Here is a 17,937-nt window from a genome sequence, read left to right on the forward strand (position 1 = left end):
TATATATATATGCGTATAAAATAATTATTTATTTATTTATTATTGTTTTATCATTTATGTGAATTTTATTGGCCAGATTTACTAACAGCTTGCACTAGCGCAAACCGTCTTTTGGCTTTAAAATAGTACTGTCAGGATATACGCACAGTGACGAATTAGCGCTGAAAAGGCGTGGGCAATTTTTTTTACGCCGTCTTTTGGCGTTAAAATAGTACTGTCAGGATTTACGCACAGTGACGAATTAGCGCTGAAAAGGCGTGGACACAATTATTTTTACGCCATCTTTTGGCGTTAAAATAGTACTGTCAGGATTTAAATTAATGACACAACATGATTTACTAACGTTTGAGTTTGTCAAATTACTGGTATTTGTGCTATTATTTAATGCCCAAAAAAAACATGTCTTAAAGCAGGCGGTAATTTGCGCTGCTCTTGGGAGACTGGTCATTATGGAAATTATCTGGATGCGTCTGTGTTCTTTAATGTGTGCATTGTTAGTAAATGACTCGCAGAATTTTCCCCTCCCATCGGCGCTGTTTTGGAATTAAATCTGGCCCTTTATGTTTAAGTATTTGTGTATTTTTACATGTATTTATTTGTTTATTTATATTTTTGGGTTATTCTTTTTAGACCCTTAGGACCAGAGAACCTCCTGCTTCGAGGAGCAAGATTAAAAAACACCAAAGAAATCTTTGGTACGGCATTCACACCATTTTTTAAAGTCCAACTTAGAACTTTTGAAATCAATATGAATTCAAAATGGACCTTATTTACTTATTAACTTGTCTCGCAACTTATGACTGCACTTTACTCCCAAAAAAGTTTTTAATGGTTCATCAAAATGTTGTGATGGTTTGAGTATAACTGGTGTTGTGTCATGCAGGTGTGGCGGTATATACGGGCATGGAGTCCAAGATGGCTCTGAACTACAAGTGCAAATCCCAGAAACGCTCTGCAGTAGAGAAGTATGTGTTTCGTCATTTCCATTTCCACCGTTTCCTTCTCATTTTACCACATCATCTCTCTCGTCTCTCGTGCAGATCCATGAATACATTTCTCATCATTTACTTGGGCATTCTGCTGTTTGAAGCCATCCTCAGCACCATTTTGAAGTATGCCTGGCAGGCAGAGAACAAGTGGGACGAGCCGTTTTACAATCAGAAGACCGATCAGGAGAGAAACAGCAGTCAGGTTACTATAAAGTCTCTACACTCGGTTATTTTACATTTAAAAGTCTTACTGTGTGACACCTGGTGGCTCTTTGATGGCCCAAAAACTAGTAGGATTCGTTAAGACCGCTGGTGATTTTCTCCTTGCAGATTTTGAAGTTTATTTCTGACTTCCTGGCTTTCCTGGTGTTGTACAACTTCATAATCCCCATCTCGCTGTACGTGACCGTTGAGCTGCAGAAGTTTCTGGGCTCTTTTTTCATTAGCTGGGACTTGGACCTGTACCATGAAGAGAGCGACCAGAAGGCTCAAGTCAACACATCAGACCTCAATGAGGAGTTGGGGCAGGTGTGTGTGTGATTAGAACTGTTTCCCCAGGTATAATACTGTCTGAGATGAGTAAATCTATGCTAATTTTGCGGCCGCAGGTGGAGTACGTTTTCACAGACAAAACGGGAACCCTTACTGAGAACGAGATGCAGTTTAGGGAGTGTTCTATCAACGGTATCAAATACCAGGAGATCAACGGGAAGCTTGTCCCTGAAGGAATGACAGAAGACTCTCCAGATGGATCAGTGCCTTGTTTGGTAAGGTTTGTGAGGATAGAGGATTTTGTCTTGGTCAATGCCATAGACCAGGTTTCCTCAAATCTTGCCCAATGTCCAATGCTCTGCAGAGTTTAGCTCCAACCCTGATCAAACTCAGCTACCTGTGATTTTCTAATGATCCTGAAGACATTGATTAGCATGCTCAGGTGTGTTTGATTAGGGTTAGAGCTAAACTCTGCAGGAAAGTGGATCTCGTGGGCCAGGTTTGAGGATCCCTGCCATAGACTGTATAAAAACATGGACGTAGTATATGTGACGTCATCCGTAGGTTTCTGAATATAATTTTTGAAGCCCAAAGTGGGCGGAACTAGCCGTCGCCATCTTGGCAGCGCGTCACTCCCGGATAATCGAAAATGGGCAAAGAGGCAGAAACCACGCCCATCTAGCTCGATGGTGGTGACAGCAGCAGCAATCCACCTGTCACTCAAGTGGCCACGACTTTAATTATGCAGAACTTTAAGGCTTAATATAATTTAAACGGATAAGTTATTTTAAAAAATCTCCCCCCTCACAGTTGTCATAAAGGGCAAAATTAACTATTTAGACCAAAACCACTTTTTGTACCAGGCTGTAAACATATTTTTTTTCTGCTGTAAAGTTGGGCATTTTAACATGGGGAGTCTATGGGACTGACTCCCTTTTGGAGCCAGCCTCTAGCGGCCAGTCGATGAATTGCAGTTTAAGTCACTTCCGTGTTGGTTTCAAGAGAGAGACCGTAAGGTCCATGCACAATTGGAAACCCTAAGCAAAATAGTGAATTTCTTTACAATCTGTCCTCTGGATGCTGTGGGTACACCTTTCTTTGGGTCAGATCTCAACTTGTTCGATCACAGTTGCACTATTAGGTTAGTGTTAAGTTATAGCGCCCTCTTGCATTGAAAATTCATGAAATTTGGCAAGTTTCTTCAGAATGTTCTGTTGTCCATGTTTTAATTTTCATGAAGTTTGGATCAAATGGTTACAAGATATAGGCACACCAATAAACATATTGGCCTATATCTGCTAAAGGATTAACCCTTTAAGCCCGAGGGGGGACACCTCCCGCACGAAAAAATTCATAATCAAATTACTAAGCAACCCCTGAATGGAATAACACAAAATAGGTATCATTTTAAAGCTTAGAATCAACTCTTAACGAGCGTTGAGCAGTCCCTCTAAACCGGAGTGTACCGCGGGCGGGACACCCCCCCTCCGCGAAAATATTACTAATCATATTTTTCAAACCACTGCCTTGATCAACAAAAATGGATTAATATCATTTGAAAACTTAGAGTCTGAGCTTTACAATGCATGTAGCCGCTTTGATTAACTCCAAAGCAGTGCCGAGTTATTTACTGATAAATGACAACAACAAAAAATTTATAATTTACAAAATATGTTTTTTGTGCCATTTACTCTAATATGTCAAAAACATCATACAGCTCAGCTAGTCATGTGTCATATGTCATTTGAAAGGTCTCATCGAGTAAAATAAAACAAGCATAATTGTTTGGGGCTTTGAATAAACTGGAACAAGTTTTTGTGCAAGAAGTCACCCCCAGACCCATATGAAAATAATATATTGATGTCACCATTTTACTTGTAACTTCATAAAACATGATCAGATCGTGTAAAAATATATATTTTTTAGAACAGATTCTCCTGATTAAAAAGAGCTCAAAATCATATAATCCGTCATTTATATCTAAAGATATTCCTCAAGAATTTATAACGCACATAAAACTGCACAGTAGCTTAGCAAAAAAATCTAAGGTAGCTGTCATGTAGCGTTTTTGCTTGTAACTTCATAAAACATGCATATATCATCGAAAATGGCAAGTCATTATTTGCAGAAAATTATCCCGATTAAAAAGAGCCCAAACTCACCATAATCCATCGTTCAGATCTAAAGATATCACTCATAGAGCTATAACACACAAAACAGAATTAGGTCATGTAGCTTAGCAAAAAAATCAGAGGTTGCAGTCCTGTGCCGTTTTAGCTTGTAACTTCACGAAACATGCAAATATCTTGAAAAACCGCACAGAAAATTCTCCCGATTAAAAAGAGCCCAAATTTACCATAATCCGCCGATCAGATCTAAAGATTTCATTCAGAGCTGTAACACACGAAGCCAGACAGGCGCAGCAGAATAAACAACTGTACTTTCACTTTACGCTTTTATTTGGAACTTCATGAAACATGCTCCGATCGTGGAAAATGGCATATAATTATTTACAGCAGATTCTCGCGATTGAAATGAGTCCAAAATCAAAACAATCCATTGCGTCTTTCGTGTGTAAATAATACCTAAACCCATGAATTGAAGAAATCAGTTGGAGAGTTCCATTGAACACTTGGCAAGCAGAATGTAAAACCTAGAATATTTCTGTGTATTTTATGTTTTATAAAACTTTTTTTTTTATATGTATAATTAGGTATCATTTTAAATCTTAGAAATTCAGCTTTCCAATGCATCCAACCATTTTGATCAACTCCTAACCAATGCTGCCTAGTTCCTCTAAACCGGAGTGTACCGCCGGCGGGCGCCCCCTAGCGGAGAAAAAAATAATTATCATATTTTTCTAGTGCTGAGTTATTTGCGGATAAATAGAAAAATATGTTTTCATAATTTATGAAAAATGTTTTTTGTGCCATGTACTCTAATATGTCAGAAACATCAAACAGCTCAGATAGTCATGTGTCATATGTCATTTGAAAGGTCTCATCGAGACCTGTAGAATAAAACAAGTATAAATGCTTGGGGCTTTGATTAAACTTGAGTGAGGCATTACTTTAAATTCAAAACAACAATTTCAAAACTGTAAAGGGCTAAGAGAAGCATTGGTTCCAAATGCTTTAACTTTTGATTACTTCATGATTTCACCACAAAATTTAATTCACATACAGCACACATGTTGGGAAACATCACTAAAAAATAATTTTTCTCCTACCTTATTTTTTTTCATGAGATATTGAATGTCAAATAAGAATGATATGAAAAATTTCCCTTGACCACACTAATTTTTCTTACATTTTATCACCTATTTCTCAACATGATTAAACCCGAGGTGTCCTGCCGGACACCTCCCCCACGAAAAAATTCATAATCAAATTACTAAGCAATAATAGGTATCGTTTTCAAGCTTAGAAACTCAGCTTTTTAATGAATGCAATTATTTTGATCAACTCTTAACGAGTGCTGAGTAGTCCCTCTAAACCGGAGTGTACCGCCGACGGGTTTAGCGAAGAAAAAAATAATCATATTTTTCAAAATCACTGCATTGATCAACAAAAAATAGGTGTCATTTGAAAGCTTGGAGTCTGGCCTTTACAATGCATGTAGCCACTTTGATTAACTCCTAAGTAGTGCTGAGTTATTTGCGGATAAATAGAAAAAAATGTTTTCATAATTTATGAAAAATGTTTTTTGTGCCATGTACTCTAATATGTCAGAAACATCAAACAGCTCAGATAGTCATGTGTCATATGTCATTTGAAAGGTCTCATCGAGTAGAATAAAACAAGTATAATTTTTTGGGGCTTTGACTAAACTTGAGTGAGGCATTACTTCAAATTCAAAACAACAATTTCAAAACTGTAAAGGGCTAAGAGAAGGGCTACCTTGGTTCCAAAAGCTGTAACGTTTGATTACTTAATGATATCACCACAAAATTGAATTCACCTACAGCACACATGTTGGGGAACATCACCAAAAAAAATTTCTCCTACCTTATTTCTTTCATGAGATATTGAACATCAAATAAGAATGGTATGAAAAATTTCCCTTGACCACACTAATTTTTCTTACATTTTATCACCTATTTCTCAACATGAATATTCAAATGCAAAGATTTTTACCCCCTTAAAAATATAGAAAGATTTCTATGAAACGATACCTACCTTTTGACTCTCCTTGCTATGGTCTAGGAGTTATGAGTCATTATTTTTGTGCATGGCACTCAGAAAACAACAGTTTTTAAAATGCCTTCAGGGAGTCAAGAGCTAAACAAAAAGGCCTATTTTGTTACAAAATACTGTAACTTTTGGATACTTTATGCTATCACCTCAAAATTTGAAACAAATACAGCTAACATGCTGGGGAACATCATGGGAATTTTCCTCCTACCTTATTTCTGTCCTGAGATATTGAATGTCAAATAAGACCGATATGAAAAATTTCTCTTGGACACTCAAAATTTTCCCCGCTGAAAGTACAGAAAGTTTACTCTCATTTGACTCTCCTGGTTATTTGGTAACTTCAGTGAAGCAAAAATGCCCTCAGGGCTTAAAGGGTTAAATTAATTCAAATTCTTTCAATAGTTTTTGTCAGAAGCATTTCTAGTTGATATTCACCAAATTTCATGCAAATTGGACCAATGGCCTAGGACGAAAACGTTTGACAAAAGAACAAAACTCAGTGACAGAATTTTTTATTTTTATTTATTTATTTATTTTATTTGTGGAAATGGATACAGATATGATTAGCTTATTTGGAGAGACTGAAGTTTTTGGCAAAAACTTGTTATCGAACCAGCGATTTTCACAAAATTTGGAACTTACTCATTTTCACACAATGTGCAAATATATAAAATTTTGTAACATTAGGCCATGTTGTTATTAGCCACAGAATGTGGACTGGAAGATGGTGGCAATGTTATTTTGTTTTGTTTTTATGTAGCCAAGTCATTTTAGAGCACATGTTAGGACATCCACCAAAGAGGATGCATACCATTGTTCAACTTTACTGATCATACAGTTATGCCATAATTAAAAAAGATTTTTAAAGATTTAGCACCGTCTATAGGTGCAATTTTGACACTCTGTGCTTGGACTTCTAATGAATATTAAACAAAAAATAACTACTTCAGCCAGTTGCCAAGGCATTTTTCATTTTAATTGAATTGTACGAAAATAACTAAAACATATAAGAAGTACTAAAAATGACAAAAACACAAAATGAATAAAAATAACTAAAAGCTACAAACTTTGAAATATTAAAACAACTAGAATTTTATCTCTATGATACTAAAATGACACTAGTTTGTGCTAAATTCTGATGACATTAATTATTAAATTGCAATATTTTTACCTTATATTTTAAGTTTTAAATGAAATAGGACCTGTTTTTGTGATACATGATAAACATTACAGTGGTGACATTCTTCAACTGGTCATGTTTTAAATCAAAGTGTGACAGTATTATTTTGTGTGTACACCTTTCAGAACAGGGAGGAGGAGTTGTTCCTGAAAGCCGTCTCACTGTGTCACACGGTGCAGATCAGTTATGATCAAACGGATGGGCCGGGAGACCCGTTCTCACATGCCAATGGCTTCTCTCCTCAGATGGAGTATTACGCCTCTTCTCCTGACGAGAAAGCACTAGTGGAAGCCACCAAGAGGTGAGAGCACAGCTGCAGCTCAGTTTCTCTGTCACCTGCTACTGTGTATTTCTGCAGTCAGTTGTGCTAAATATAATCTTTTGACCATGACTGTTGAAACATTTGACTACAAAAAACTTTTTCTGTGAACCATATCTTTAAATGATGTTTTTGACTGCAGGGTGGGTGTCACATTTATAGGAAGCCATGGAGAAAACATGGAGATTAAAACATTTGGAAAAGCAGAGAAGTACATCACACTTTTCTGTTTATTTTAGATGACTTAATGTGAACCATATTCATAAAGTTGTTTAGCTTTTAGAGTTGTCTGTTTAACAGCTATCTTTCCGCCCGCAGATACAAACTCCTCCACGTTCTGGAGTTTGACGCAAACCGCAGAAGAATGAGTGTGATTCTGCAGAAGCCCTCAGGCATGTGCATCTGATCACACATGTGCTGTTTATGACTGAACCGCAGCGCGTGAGGAGTTATCTAATGACATTGTGTCTCTCATTAGGTGAAAAGGTGCTATTCACGAAAGGAGCCGAATCAGCCATTCTGCCCTACACCACGAGTGGCGAGATCGATAAAACCAGAGTCCACGTGGATGAGTTTGCTCTGGTGAGCTCTCTACATTATGCTGCCATGCTTGCATACTAGTTCACTCTAGTTAGTGGTGCTTGAAGTTTCACTGTTGCTCATAAGTAGTAAAATGGACCATATCCTGATCCCAAAGTATTCAGTGTACAACTCGTCCACACCAGATTTTGCGGCGTGTGGAGAAGTGCGGTGTTATTTTTCTCAAAGCTACATTTTGGCAATTTTCACCGGACAATTAAGTGGTTTAAAAAAAAAAAATCACATAGACTTACATTTGAAGGCGGGATTGAGTTATACTGTACCTCAAGACCAGGGGCCGGATTTATGAAAATCTTGTTAAGAAACAATTTTCTTAAGACAAGTTGTAAGAGGTCTGTAAAAATGTGAAATTCTTGAAAAAAATTCAAATTCATTCTTAAGAGCATGAGTTTTAGTTGTCCATTATAATGTCATATTTAGCTACCTGTGTCCTTCAGCAAGTAGAAAATATACAGAAAATGAATAAAGTTTTCAAACACTAAATTTTAAATGAAATATAGATGAATCCTTAAAGCTACAAAAGTTATTGATTTCCTTTTTTTTCCTTTTTTTTCTTTGATGAACAGACATCACAGCAGCTGGTTTATTAGGTTATTTGGCTGCTATTACTTTAAGAGCTGCCGCTGCTGAATGTGATGCGGCTCTGACGCACACGCTTGTAGTTTCATTCACGCTTTAATATGAAATAATACAGGCTACAGCGCGCTGCCATATTTGTGTGTGCAATTGAAGAGCACGTGCTACGAGCACAGTATAATGGCTGACAGGACAGGAAGATTCATTTTTACTGACGTATGGCCTGACAACATCTCATTACTGTTGTAATGTACTGTTGTTAATATTTGTCTTAATTTGTACCCAATAAATTCAGTAAAATTCAGTAGTTAGTAGTAGGGATGGGCGATATGGGCTTTAAAATATATCACGGTATTTCTGGTATTTATTGCGATAACGATATCAATGACGATAATTCAGGGAATCCTGTTTCTTTAGAGAAAAGTATTATCTTTCCTATTTTTACCCAAAATAGGGTGCTGTGAGCATTAACGAGTACACACGTAATGTAAAGACTGTTTAATTCATACTGGAAGCCGGAGGGCGATCTTGCACAGAAACTCTACATATCCATAGCAGAAGTAATACTACTGACGACGCTCCAGGAAGCCAGACCATATCCCATTATGGTTCAGTCAAATTTACTGTTACTCTGCAAAATTTCGTAGGCAAATTCCAGTCATTTCAGTTGGAATTCATGTGATTAAGAATTCGTCTCAATCATTCACATTGACCAACAGAAAGCTGTTTGGTTGTGAAAATGACTTGAGTGTGAGCTATGATTCATTCATAACCACATTATTGACAACGGAAAATGGGCCATTTTTGTCCACAAAATTTTGCCTAAATTTTGCAAATGTGTTTATTTACAGTGATTTTTAATAAGATTCTTTTTGGAAATTTAAATTCTTCGTTTTTTTTCTTCTTTTTTTCTTTTTTTTCTTTAGAACAATCTTAAGAAAACATAAATACCATTCCTAAATGTTTTAGATGACACAAAATATTCTTAACTTCATTAAATTAGAAAATAAGAAAAATAGCAGTTACTGAGAATTTTACAAAGAATATTTCATGAATTCAGCCCCAGAATATTGTAGAGACTGATTTGTACAGGAAACAACTGCCTAGACAAATCTCCTCAAAATGCCCTAGCAAAGTCTCACAAGCATGGATGAGCGAGTAGCCACTAAACTTTTTCTTCAGACATCTAAAAGTCTAGTTGAAATGTCGAGGTCTGGTCCGAGTTCAGCTTTTCTAATTCAAATGATGTTGATGAGAGCACTGCAGTTAATTAGCTCTGTTTGCTGTCCTCATTATCAGCTGTACTGAAACCCATGAGAGTGTCTTCAGACTCGCATCGCACACACACACACACACACTCCCGGCAGTCCTCAGAGGATCGTATTGAGACTCATGGGATGTTTCAGACACAACAGCCACATTGAAATGCTCCTCCATACACTGAATGCTCTCTATGTCTGCGCTTAAGAGCATTAACTCAATTATGGACGTGGAGCTCGGGACTGTGGCTTTCAAGCAGCTTCTTGGCCAGCAGTTCACCATCAGTTCTACTTTATATCAGCTTTTGTATTACATTATTTTGTGTATTATTGATCCTTCATTTGTGCACAAATCAGTAAAATGGACTAGTTTAACTTTCTTCCTCATGTGTTTGTCCCATCTCACTTTTGTAGAAGGGTTTGCGGACGTTAGTGGTGGCCTGCAGACACTTCAGTGCAGATGAGTATCAGGAAGTGGACCGGCGGCTCCATGAAGCCAGAACGGCTCTGCAGCAGAGAGAGGAACGACTGGTCGAGGTCTTCAACTATGTTTTTGTGTGTTTGAAGAGTGGAGAAGAACCATAGCTTTTGCCGTCTAGTTGTAGCCAATATACTTGTGTACGTTTTAAATATCTTGTGCATAGCGGTTCATCTTTTGTATCATGGCCAAATGTATTAAACGACAAGCAAAACTGAGCTCCCATATACCTACAATAAACTTTATAACCTGTAAATTGATGAAGAAATAATGTGATTAATTTACTGCCTCCGATCCGGCCATGACGGACAAAACGCAGATCTTCACTCGTCAAACACCTCGTTAACTCCATTTGAGAATGATTTTCAGAAAATGTTAAGTGCAAGTGTCTGATCATATATAAAGCCAAAATACCATCTCTGACGACGCATTGTTAATTATGGGGGGGGGGGACTTTCCCCCATTTCTATCTTTTTTTTTTTTTTTCTTAGTGGTGTGTCGTTGGATTTTTTTACTTATCAAAAATGTTCCGTGGCATAAAAAAGGTTGGGAAACACTGCGCTAGTGTACACGTACAAAAACTAAGTATACTTTGGGCTTTAGTGTTTGACATACTTGAGTATCTGCAGTTTAAAGTTTGGATCCTCCAGTTTGTGTTTGAGCAGCTGGACTCCTGATTGCCTTGGGATTTTTTACTTAGCAAATCTGTGCCGCGGCAAAAAAAAGGTTGGCAAACACTGCTTTAGATGGCAACTTCTTAATTCTGTGATCATATTATAGTATTTCTCACAAATAAACAATATTTAAAATATACATAAAATTTATATAACATGAACACTGTAAAGAATACGACACAAATACATCATAGTGCCTGAGTGGATGTGGCCATACCTAATTGGTCAATTATGTGCAACACTTGCACACTATTGGTCAAATTACTTTTCTGTCATTACCTTCAGCAAGTATGAAAATAATAGGAAAGCTACGTTGGCCCAGTAGTGCAGAACACAACGAAATCTCCACAACACAATGGAAACAAGCTGCAACAACGAAATGTGCGCAACACAACAGAAACAAGCCGTAACACAACGAAATTAGCAGAACACAATGGAAACAAGCCACAAGACAGCAAAATTAGCACAACACAATGTAAACAAGCCGCAACACAACGAAATTTGCGCAACACAACAGAAACAAGCCGCAACACAACGGAAACAAGCCGCAACACAGCGAAATTTGCACAACACAATGGAAACGAGTCGCAATGCAATAAATTTAGCACAACACAACAGAACAAACTGCAACACAATGGAACCAAGCCACAATGGAAACAAGCCACAACGCAACAAGCCACAACACAATGGAAATATTAGCATTGCATTACTCTCATCACGTTACTCACTCTAGATTACTCGTGTGATGTTTTTCTCGTCACTTACACAAATATAAACATTGTGCATGCTGTCTTCCATTTTCTGAAACAACCGGACAGGTCAATAAGCTCTTTGCTGATTGGCTTGTGCAAATTTCCCGCTAGAATTTAAATTTTTCAACCTGCGGGTCAAGATGCAATTGAGGCGAATATTATGAATATTCGCGTCACCCAATTCACATCATTAGTGTCTATTCACGTCTTTGCATTGACTTTGTATGTAATCTACTCGCGCAATTGGTGTGCACACACCATTAGAAGTGTTAAACACGGATCTTAAACTAATGGAGACTGTTAGGTGTTCTCAACGCTGTCAAAATAAAAGCCAAACAGAAAAACTTATCAGCCAATGCAGATCATTTAAAAATGCCAAATAACTTGCATGATAACTAATGTTAATATGTTGCTTGAGGTTCTATTATAATGCTACCGAAATATAGCTTGTACTATAAATATAAATTGTGTCTACACCAGAGACAAGGGGAACAATGCAACAAAATCAAATAGATGGCATGTTCAGTGTAGATGGCCTCAAACTGACAACAGTCACACTTGATGTAGACAAGGTATAATGCTAGTGGTCGACAAATATATCGTCAGATTTTTGGCATTTTTTTTTTTTTATCTGCATTAAAAATTAAAAGTTGAACTTAAAAAGTTAAAACTTTAATTTTGATAGCACTAAAGAACTTTGGATAAAAAAAAGTCTGTTGGATCTGTTAAATGCACATACTCTCTGTGACAATATATGACAGTTAATTGTCAACAGGCAGTGCTGATAGTGGCAGTGGTGTGATGACTTCACACTCGTGTGGTGCTCGCTCGTGATTATTGGACGGCCTCCTGGCAGGAGAGCAGGAAGTCAGCCATGAGTCAGTAATGCAGTTTGACATGTCGCCATGACTCACACAGCTCTCTGTGCTCTTAAGACTAGCCATCAATCTCTGTCCACATGTGCAATTCAAGTGTTAAAGGCATGCAGGGACACAGGAGCGTGTCTGGAATCGTGCTGCAGTGACTGTCGCTGTGATTTCCATGAGCCTTTTGACGAACCATTAAAACTGTACAACTGAGGCACATACACGTCCTCCCAATGAGCATCTTCAGAGAAATCCTCAGATAGATCTTGACCGTCTTTGTGGTAGGCGACTGTATAGAGCTATATATAAAAGCATGAGGAATACAAATAGAACAATAATAAAATTGTGCAACCAAAATCTGCATATGGAAATCTTTCATCCTCACGCATAAATCCCATTTGCGGTTGAAATGACAAAATTTTGCCTGCGAAAATTAGCTGAACAACACAACTGTGAATGTGCATGCCTTAAGAGTCAGAGAGAGTAAAAATAATGATGAAAAACCCATTTATGACTACAAGAAAACTTGATGAAGCTGTCATCAGTGTGGCACTTTCACACATGATGACTGTAGAGATCAGGATGGTTTTGCTTTAATGAATGGTGAGCCGTTTCCATGGGTCAAGTGTGAATAGCTGCTTGTTAATCTGCACGTTTAATCAAGCCTCAGGGAAAACAACAAGCTGTGACTGCATAAGCAATTATGTGGTTGGCATTCTCTGCAGCATAATGCTGCTGTGTCTGGAGTAAATGCCAACAGTGTGCTTAATTTGTTACTGTGTAAAGTCAAGGCTAAGAGATACATTTAATTATTTTCTAAATGAGTTCTTAAGAACATGCTACTTAACGTTTATCAGATGCTTGACAGTTGTTAAAAAAAACTTGAATAATATAAATAATATAAAAGTAATTAATAGTATAATTGATAAAAAGTGCCTTGATTTCATGTTAATAAAAGAAAAAAAAAGTAGAAAACTTTTTTCCATGTGATTAAAGAATAATTACCAAGAGGTGATTAAAAAAATAATTCCCACCTGGTTATATGCACATCATTGATGTTATGTGTTTTCATGTTTGTTCGAAAGATTATTATCTGTTAATTTTAATCCAATCAGTGGTGTGTGTCAGCATTTGGGAAAAACCAAAAGGAAAAAAAGGAGAAAAAAAACATTAACTATATATATGTGTGTGTGTGTGTATATATATATAATTTATTTATTTTTGGTTGCACTACTAGTAATATAGCTAAAACTAAAATCTAAAACGTAAAATATATAGACATATTTAAAACAAAACAAAAAAATATATATAAAAATGAAAAACCGCAACAAATTTGCTAAAACTTTAATTCAAATTAATTCACATTAAAAATTAAAACAAATTTTTAAATTATAAAAATAAAATATATATACTGTATATACAGGTGCATCTCAATAAATTAGAATGTCGTGGAAAAGTTCATTTATTTCAGTAATTCAACTCAAATTGTGAAACTCGTGTATTAAATAAATTCAATGCACACAGACTGAAGTAGTTCAACAAATTAGAATATGGTGACATGCCAATCAGCTAATCAACTCAAAACACCTGCAAAGGTTTCCTAACTTTAATTCAAATTAATTCACATTAAAAATTTAAACAAATTTTAAAATTATAAAAATCAAATATATATACTGTATATAGAGGTGCATCTCAATAAATTAGAATGTCGTGGAAAAGTTCATTTATTTCAGTAATTCAACTCAAATTGTGAAACTCGTGTATTAAATAAATTCAATGCACACAGACTGAAGTAGTTCAACAAATTAGAATATTTAATTGTGATGATTTTGGCTCACATTTAACAAAAACCCACCAATTAACTATCTCAACAAATTAGAATACTTATTAAGACCAATAAAAAAAACATTTTTAGCCTTCTGGAAAGTATGTTCATTTACGTACATGTACTCAATACTTGGTAGGGGCTCATTTTGCTTTAATTACTGCCTCAATTCGGCATGGCATGAGACCATTTTGAAGGGTCAGGAAACCTTTGCAGGTGTTTTGATTTGATTAGCTGATTGGCATGTCACCATTTTCTAATTTGTTGAGATAGTGAATTGGTGAGGTTTTGTTAAATGTGAGCCAAAATCATCACAATTAAAAGAACCAAAGACTTAAACTACTTCAGTCTGTGTGCATTGAATTTATTTAATACACGAGTTTCACAATTTGAGTTGAATTACTGAAATAAATGAACTTTTCCATGACATTCTAATTTGAGATGCACCTGTATATATATATGTTGTATTTTGTGGCCTGTGAAATCCAGATGCTCTGACCCGCTGTGTGTGTTCGTGTCTAGGCTGCAGGACAAGGTCCAGGAGACGATTGAAGCTCTGCGACTGGCTGGAATCAAGGTGTGGGTGTTGACCGGTGACAAGCATGAGACGGCGGTTAGCGTGAGCCTCTCCTGCGGTCACTTCCACCGCACCATGAACATCCTGGAGCTCGTGCAGCAGAAATCAGACAACGAGTGCGCCGAGCAGCTCCGCAGACTGGACCGGAGGTAAAACACACCAGTGCACACTTCCTTAGAGATCTCCAGCCCTTTTTAGACTCTCTTTCATGCTGAGTGTCAAGCGATTTTCACCTTCCATGTTGAATGGGAATATACGACTAAGGACCAGATTTACTAAACAGGGCAAATACATGTAGAAAAAATCCTCTCTCTTCTACCACGCTCTCTATGTTCTCTGCGGTGCCTCCTCCTAGCAACAACAAATGCAGCCATTTCAAGCGCAAAATAGTTTAAAGGGGTCATGAAATTGATTTTTTTTTAAATTAATTTAATATGTTCTTTGAGGTTTACTTATAATGTTAATAAAGTTTTTTTGCTCAAATATGTAAAAAGGATTATTTTCAACCCTCATTCTGAACCTCTCTCTAAAACGACCTGGTTTCAAGGAGCGGGTCTTTTAAGGCTTGTCAGTAATCGGCCACTGTTATGATTGGCTAACGTCACTGCATAGGAAACAGTGTCAGCGCCCCATTGCTATTGCATGTTTTGAGTGTTTTGACAACATGATCAAGGTCATTTCCAGACAAAGCATTATGAAATCCTTTACTTACGGTTTGTGATGCAGCTGCAGTCAGATCTAGTACCGCTTCATCTTTCAACAAATGTTTCTTCGTGAACTCTCCATGACACTGTGCCTCGTTTACAAAACAACATGCTCCGATCAATCCTCTGACACGATCCGGGGTGCCATTAAATATAAACAATCCACTTGTTCCTTACGCTGAGATCTTTCTGATATCTGTACAAAGATGTGAACGAGCCGTTTAAACCAAACGTGTCAAAGCGAACAATCTTTCAGTCCATTTGTCCGATTGACGACAGACTCGAGCGAGTGGACTGTGTCAGAAAGTGAACGCGCTTCTCTATTCTGTATCCAGTGTAGACAAGTTAGCGGCAGTGATTGTCATTTCTGACGTGACACTCGCATTGATCAAGCGTGAACAAGCCGTTAGCGGCTTAACGCCAGTGGGCGGCGCCTATGTCAATGTGTTGATCTGAAGGCGTTGTATATGCAAACGACTGGGGCTAGGTGACGCCACCTTGCCGCATTGAATCCAAAACGAGTCGTTTTTGGAGCTTGATTAAATAAATGCTTTGTTTATAATGAGGAGGACGTCTTAAGCTATGAAACTTGCAGGACATTTTAATGGAACAAAGACCTCTTATATGCCAAAAGATCAAGGCAATTTTGATTTCTCATGTCATGACCCCTTTAAGACATGCTTTTTTGGGGGCATTAAATACTTGCGCAAATACCAGTAATTTGACGAGCGTAAATGTTAGTAAATCGCGTTGCGTGATTAATTTTAATACTCTCCTCCCATAAACGTTGCATCTGAAAGGGAAACTAATTGTAGGACTAATTGTTTGAGATGGGTTTGTGCAGGATCAAGGAGGATCATGTGATCCAGCACGGGCTGGTGGTGGATGGGGCCAGTCTGTCTCTGGCTCTGCGGGAGCATGAGAAACTCTTCATGGAGGTGTGTAAGAACTGCTCGGCGGTACTCTGCTGCAGAATGGCACCTCTCCAAAAAGCCAAGGTGGGTCACCTTACCCTCCTTGTGTTCAGGTTTCACTCTCTCCACAAGGTCAGAGGTCACGCACACTAATATGTCCGGTCTCTGCTCAGTCGCCCCACACTGGCCTGTTGTTTTCATAGCGCTGGTGTGTGTTTTGCAGGTGGTGAGACTGTTGAAGACTTCTCCTGAGAAGCCTATTACATTAGCCATTGGAGACGGAGCCAACGATGTCAGTATGATCCAGGAGGCTCACGTTGGTATTGGTAGGTGGACTCAAAGGTGTGGCTTGCGAGTCAAATGTATTGCGATCAAGCTAACCGAATGAACCTCCGTACAGGAATCATGGGCAAAGAAGGAAGACAAGCCGTGAGGAACAGCGACTATGCAATCGCGAGGTTCAAGTTCCTCGCCAAATTGCTGCTTGTACACGGCCATTTCTACTACATTAGAATAGCAACCCTTGTGCAGTACTTTTTCTACAAGGTACGTTGGGAGCTTTTTGTGTGGCTTTCCGGTTGAAGATTTGCGTTTTTATAAAACTCTGTTTTGTTTTCTTGTAGAATGTGTGCTTTATCACTCCCCAGTTTTTATACCAGTTCTTCTGTTTGTTCTCACAGCAAGTAAGTGTCTCTCCCAGTCATCATTTTATGTAATTTTCTGTTGGTTAACACGACGAATCTGTGTGACCAACTTTAACCCGTTGCAAAATCTTTCACCTTCGCTTGAAATACCAGTTCTCAAGGATTCCCATTGAAATGACTGGATTTCACCTGGAAAATTTCGCAAAACAGTGGTAAATGTACTGCTAATATGTAGGGTTAGTGATTTAAACTCTAAAGCCTTAGTATTAAGTTATTTTACATTTACATTTACACTTATGTATTTGGCAGATGCTTTTTTTCCAAAGCTACTTGCAGTGCATTTAAGCTACTTTTTTATCAACAGCCGGGTTTCCATCCAAAGTTGCAAATTTAACTTGTGAGCAAAATTGGAATATCGCATAAAACATTTGCGAACAAGCACTGTTTCCATCCAACGAGTCAGCAAATCATCACTTCCTGATAAACTGGCACTAAATATCACTAAGAAAAGTAAGAGAAGCCACTGAATATAATAATTCTCAAATATAATAAATTACTTGCGCTTTGAGTGAGCAGACGAAGCACAATAAATGCGGTCTTGCTTTCGGAGCTGAATGTCAGCTGTTTGGGAACGCAGTCGTGGTAGACCGTTCTGGGAGGCAGTAGAAATACTTTGATGACATACTTTGCTCGGGCACTTCAGAATGACCATGACAACATTTCAGATGCTGTGCAACTAAATCGGTCCGCTGGTTAGTCAGGTTATGCTGTCCCATAGCGCAAAGTCACATGACTTTTTTGAACGCTCATGCGGGATTTATTCGCAAAATGCGTTTCCATCTGCCATTATTCGCATTAACCCTTTTTCGCACAAGTCAAAAACCACCTCAAG

At 37.7% G+C, this 17,937-nt stretch overlaps 1 protein-coding gene across 1 annotated transcript in view; it reads left to right on the top strand.

Annotated features, from left to right (window-relative positions):
• atp11b (ATPase phospholipid transporting 11B) overlaps positions 1 to 17,937 on the top strand; it is a 65,009-nt gene that overhangs the window by 23,827 nt on the left and 23,245 nt on the right. Inside the window, exons 9-24 of the mRNA XM_016562537.1 lie at positions 631 to 695; positions 884 to 965; positions 1,041 to 1,191; positions 1,320 to 1,517; positions 1,598 to 1,756; positions 6,983 to 7,158; positions 7,319 to 7,387; positions 7,495 to 7,568; positions 7,655 to 7,758; positions 10,026 to 10,168; positions 10,635 to 10,661; positions 14,729 to 14,932; positions 16,332 to 16,485; positions 16,625 to 16,727; positions 16,802 to 16,947; positions 17,025 to 17,084. Of these exons, the coding sequence (XP_016418023.1) occupies positions 631 to 695; positions 884 to 965; positions 1,041 to 1,191; positions 1,320 to 1,517; positions 1,598 to 1,756; positions 6,983 to 7,158; positions 7,319 to 7,387; positions 7,495 to 7,568; positions 7,655 to 7,758; positions 10,026 to 10,168; positions 10,635 to 10,661; positions 14,729 to 14,932; positions 16,332 to 16,485; positions 16,625 to 16,727; positions 16,802 to 16,947; positions 17,025 to 17,084 (1,915 nt within the window). The remainder of the gene's footprint in view (positions 1 to 630; positions 696 to 883; positions 966 to 1,040; positions 1,192 to 1,319; positions 1,518 to 1,597; positions 1,757 to 6,982; positions 7,159 to 7,318; positions 7,388 to 7,494; positions 7,569 to 7,654; positions 7,759 to 10,025; positions 10,169 to 10,634; positions 10,662 to 14,728; positions 14,933 to 16,331; positions 16,486 to 16,624; positions 16,728 to 16,801; positions 16,948 to 17,024; positions 17,085 to 17,937) is intronic.

The sequence above is a fragment of the Sinocyclocheilus rhinocerous genome, unplaced genomic scaffold (assembly GCF_001515625.1).
Source record: "Sinocyclocheilus rhinocerous isolate Xijiao unplaced genomic scaffold, SAMN03320098_v1.1 scaffold1191, whole genome shotgun sequence".
NCBI lineage: Eukaryota > Metazoa > Chordata > Actinopteri > Cypriniformes > Cyprinidae > Sinocyclocheilus > Sinocyclocheilus rhinocerous.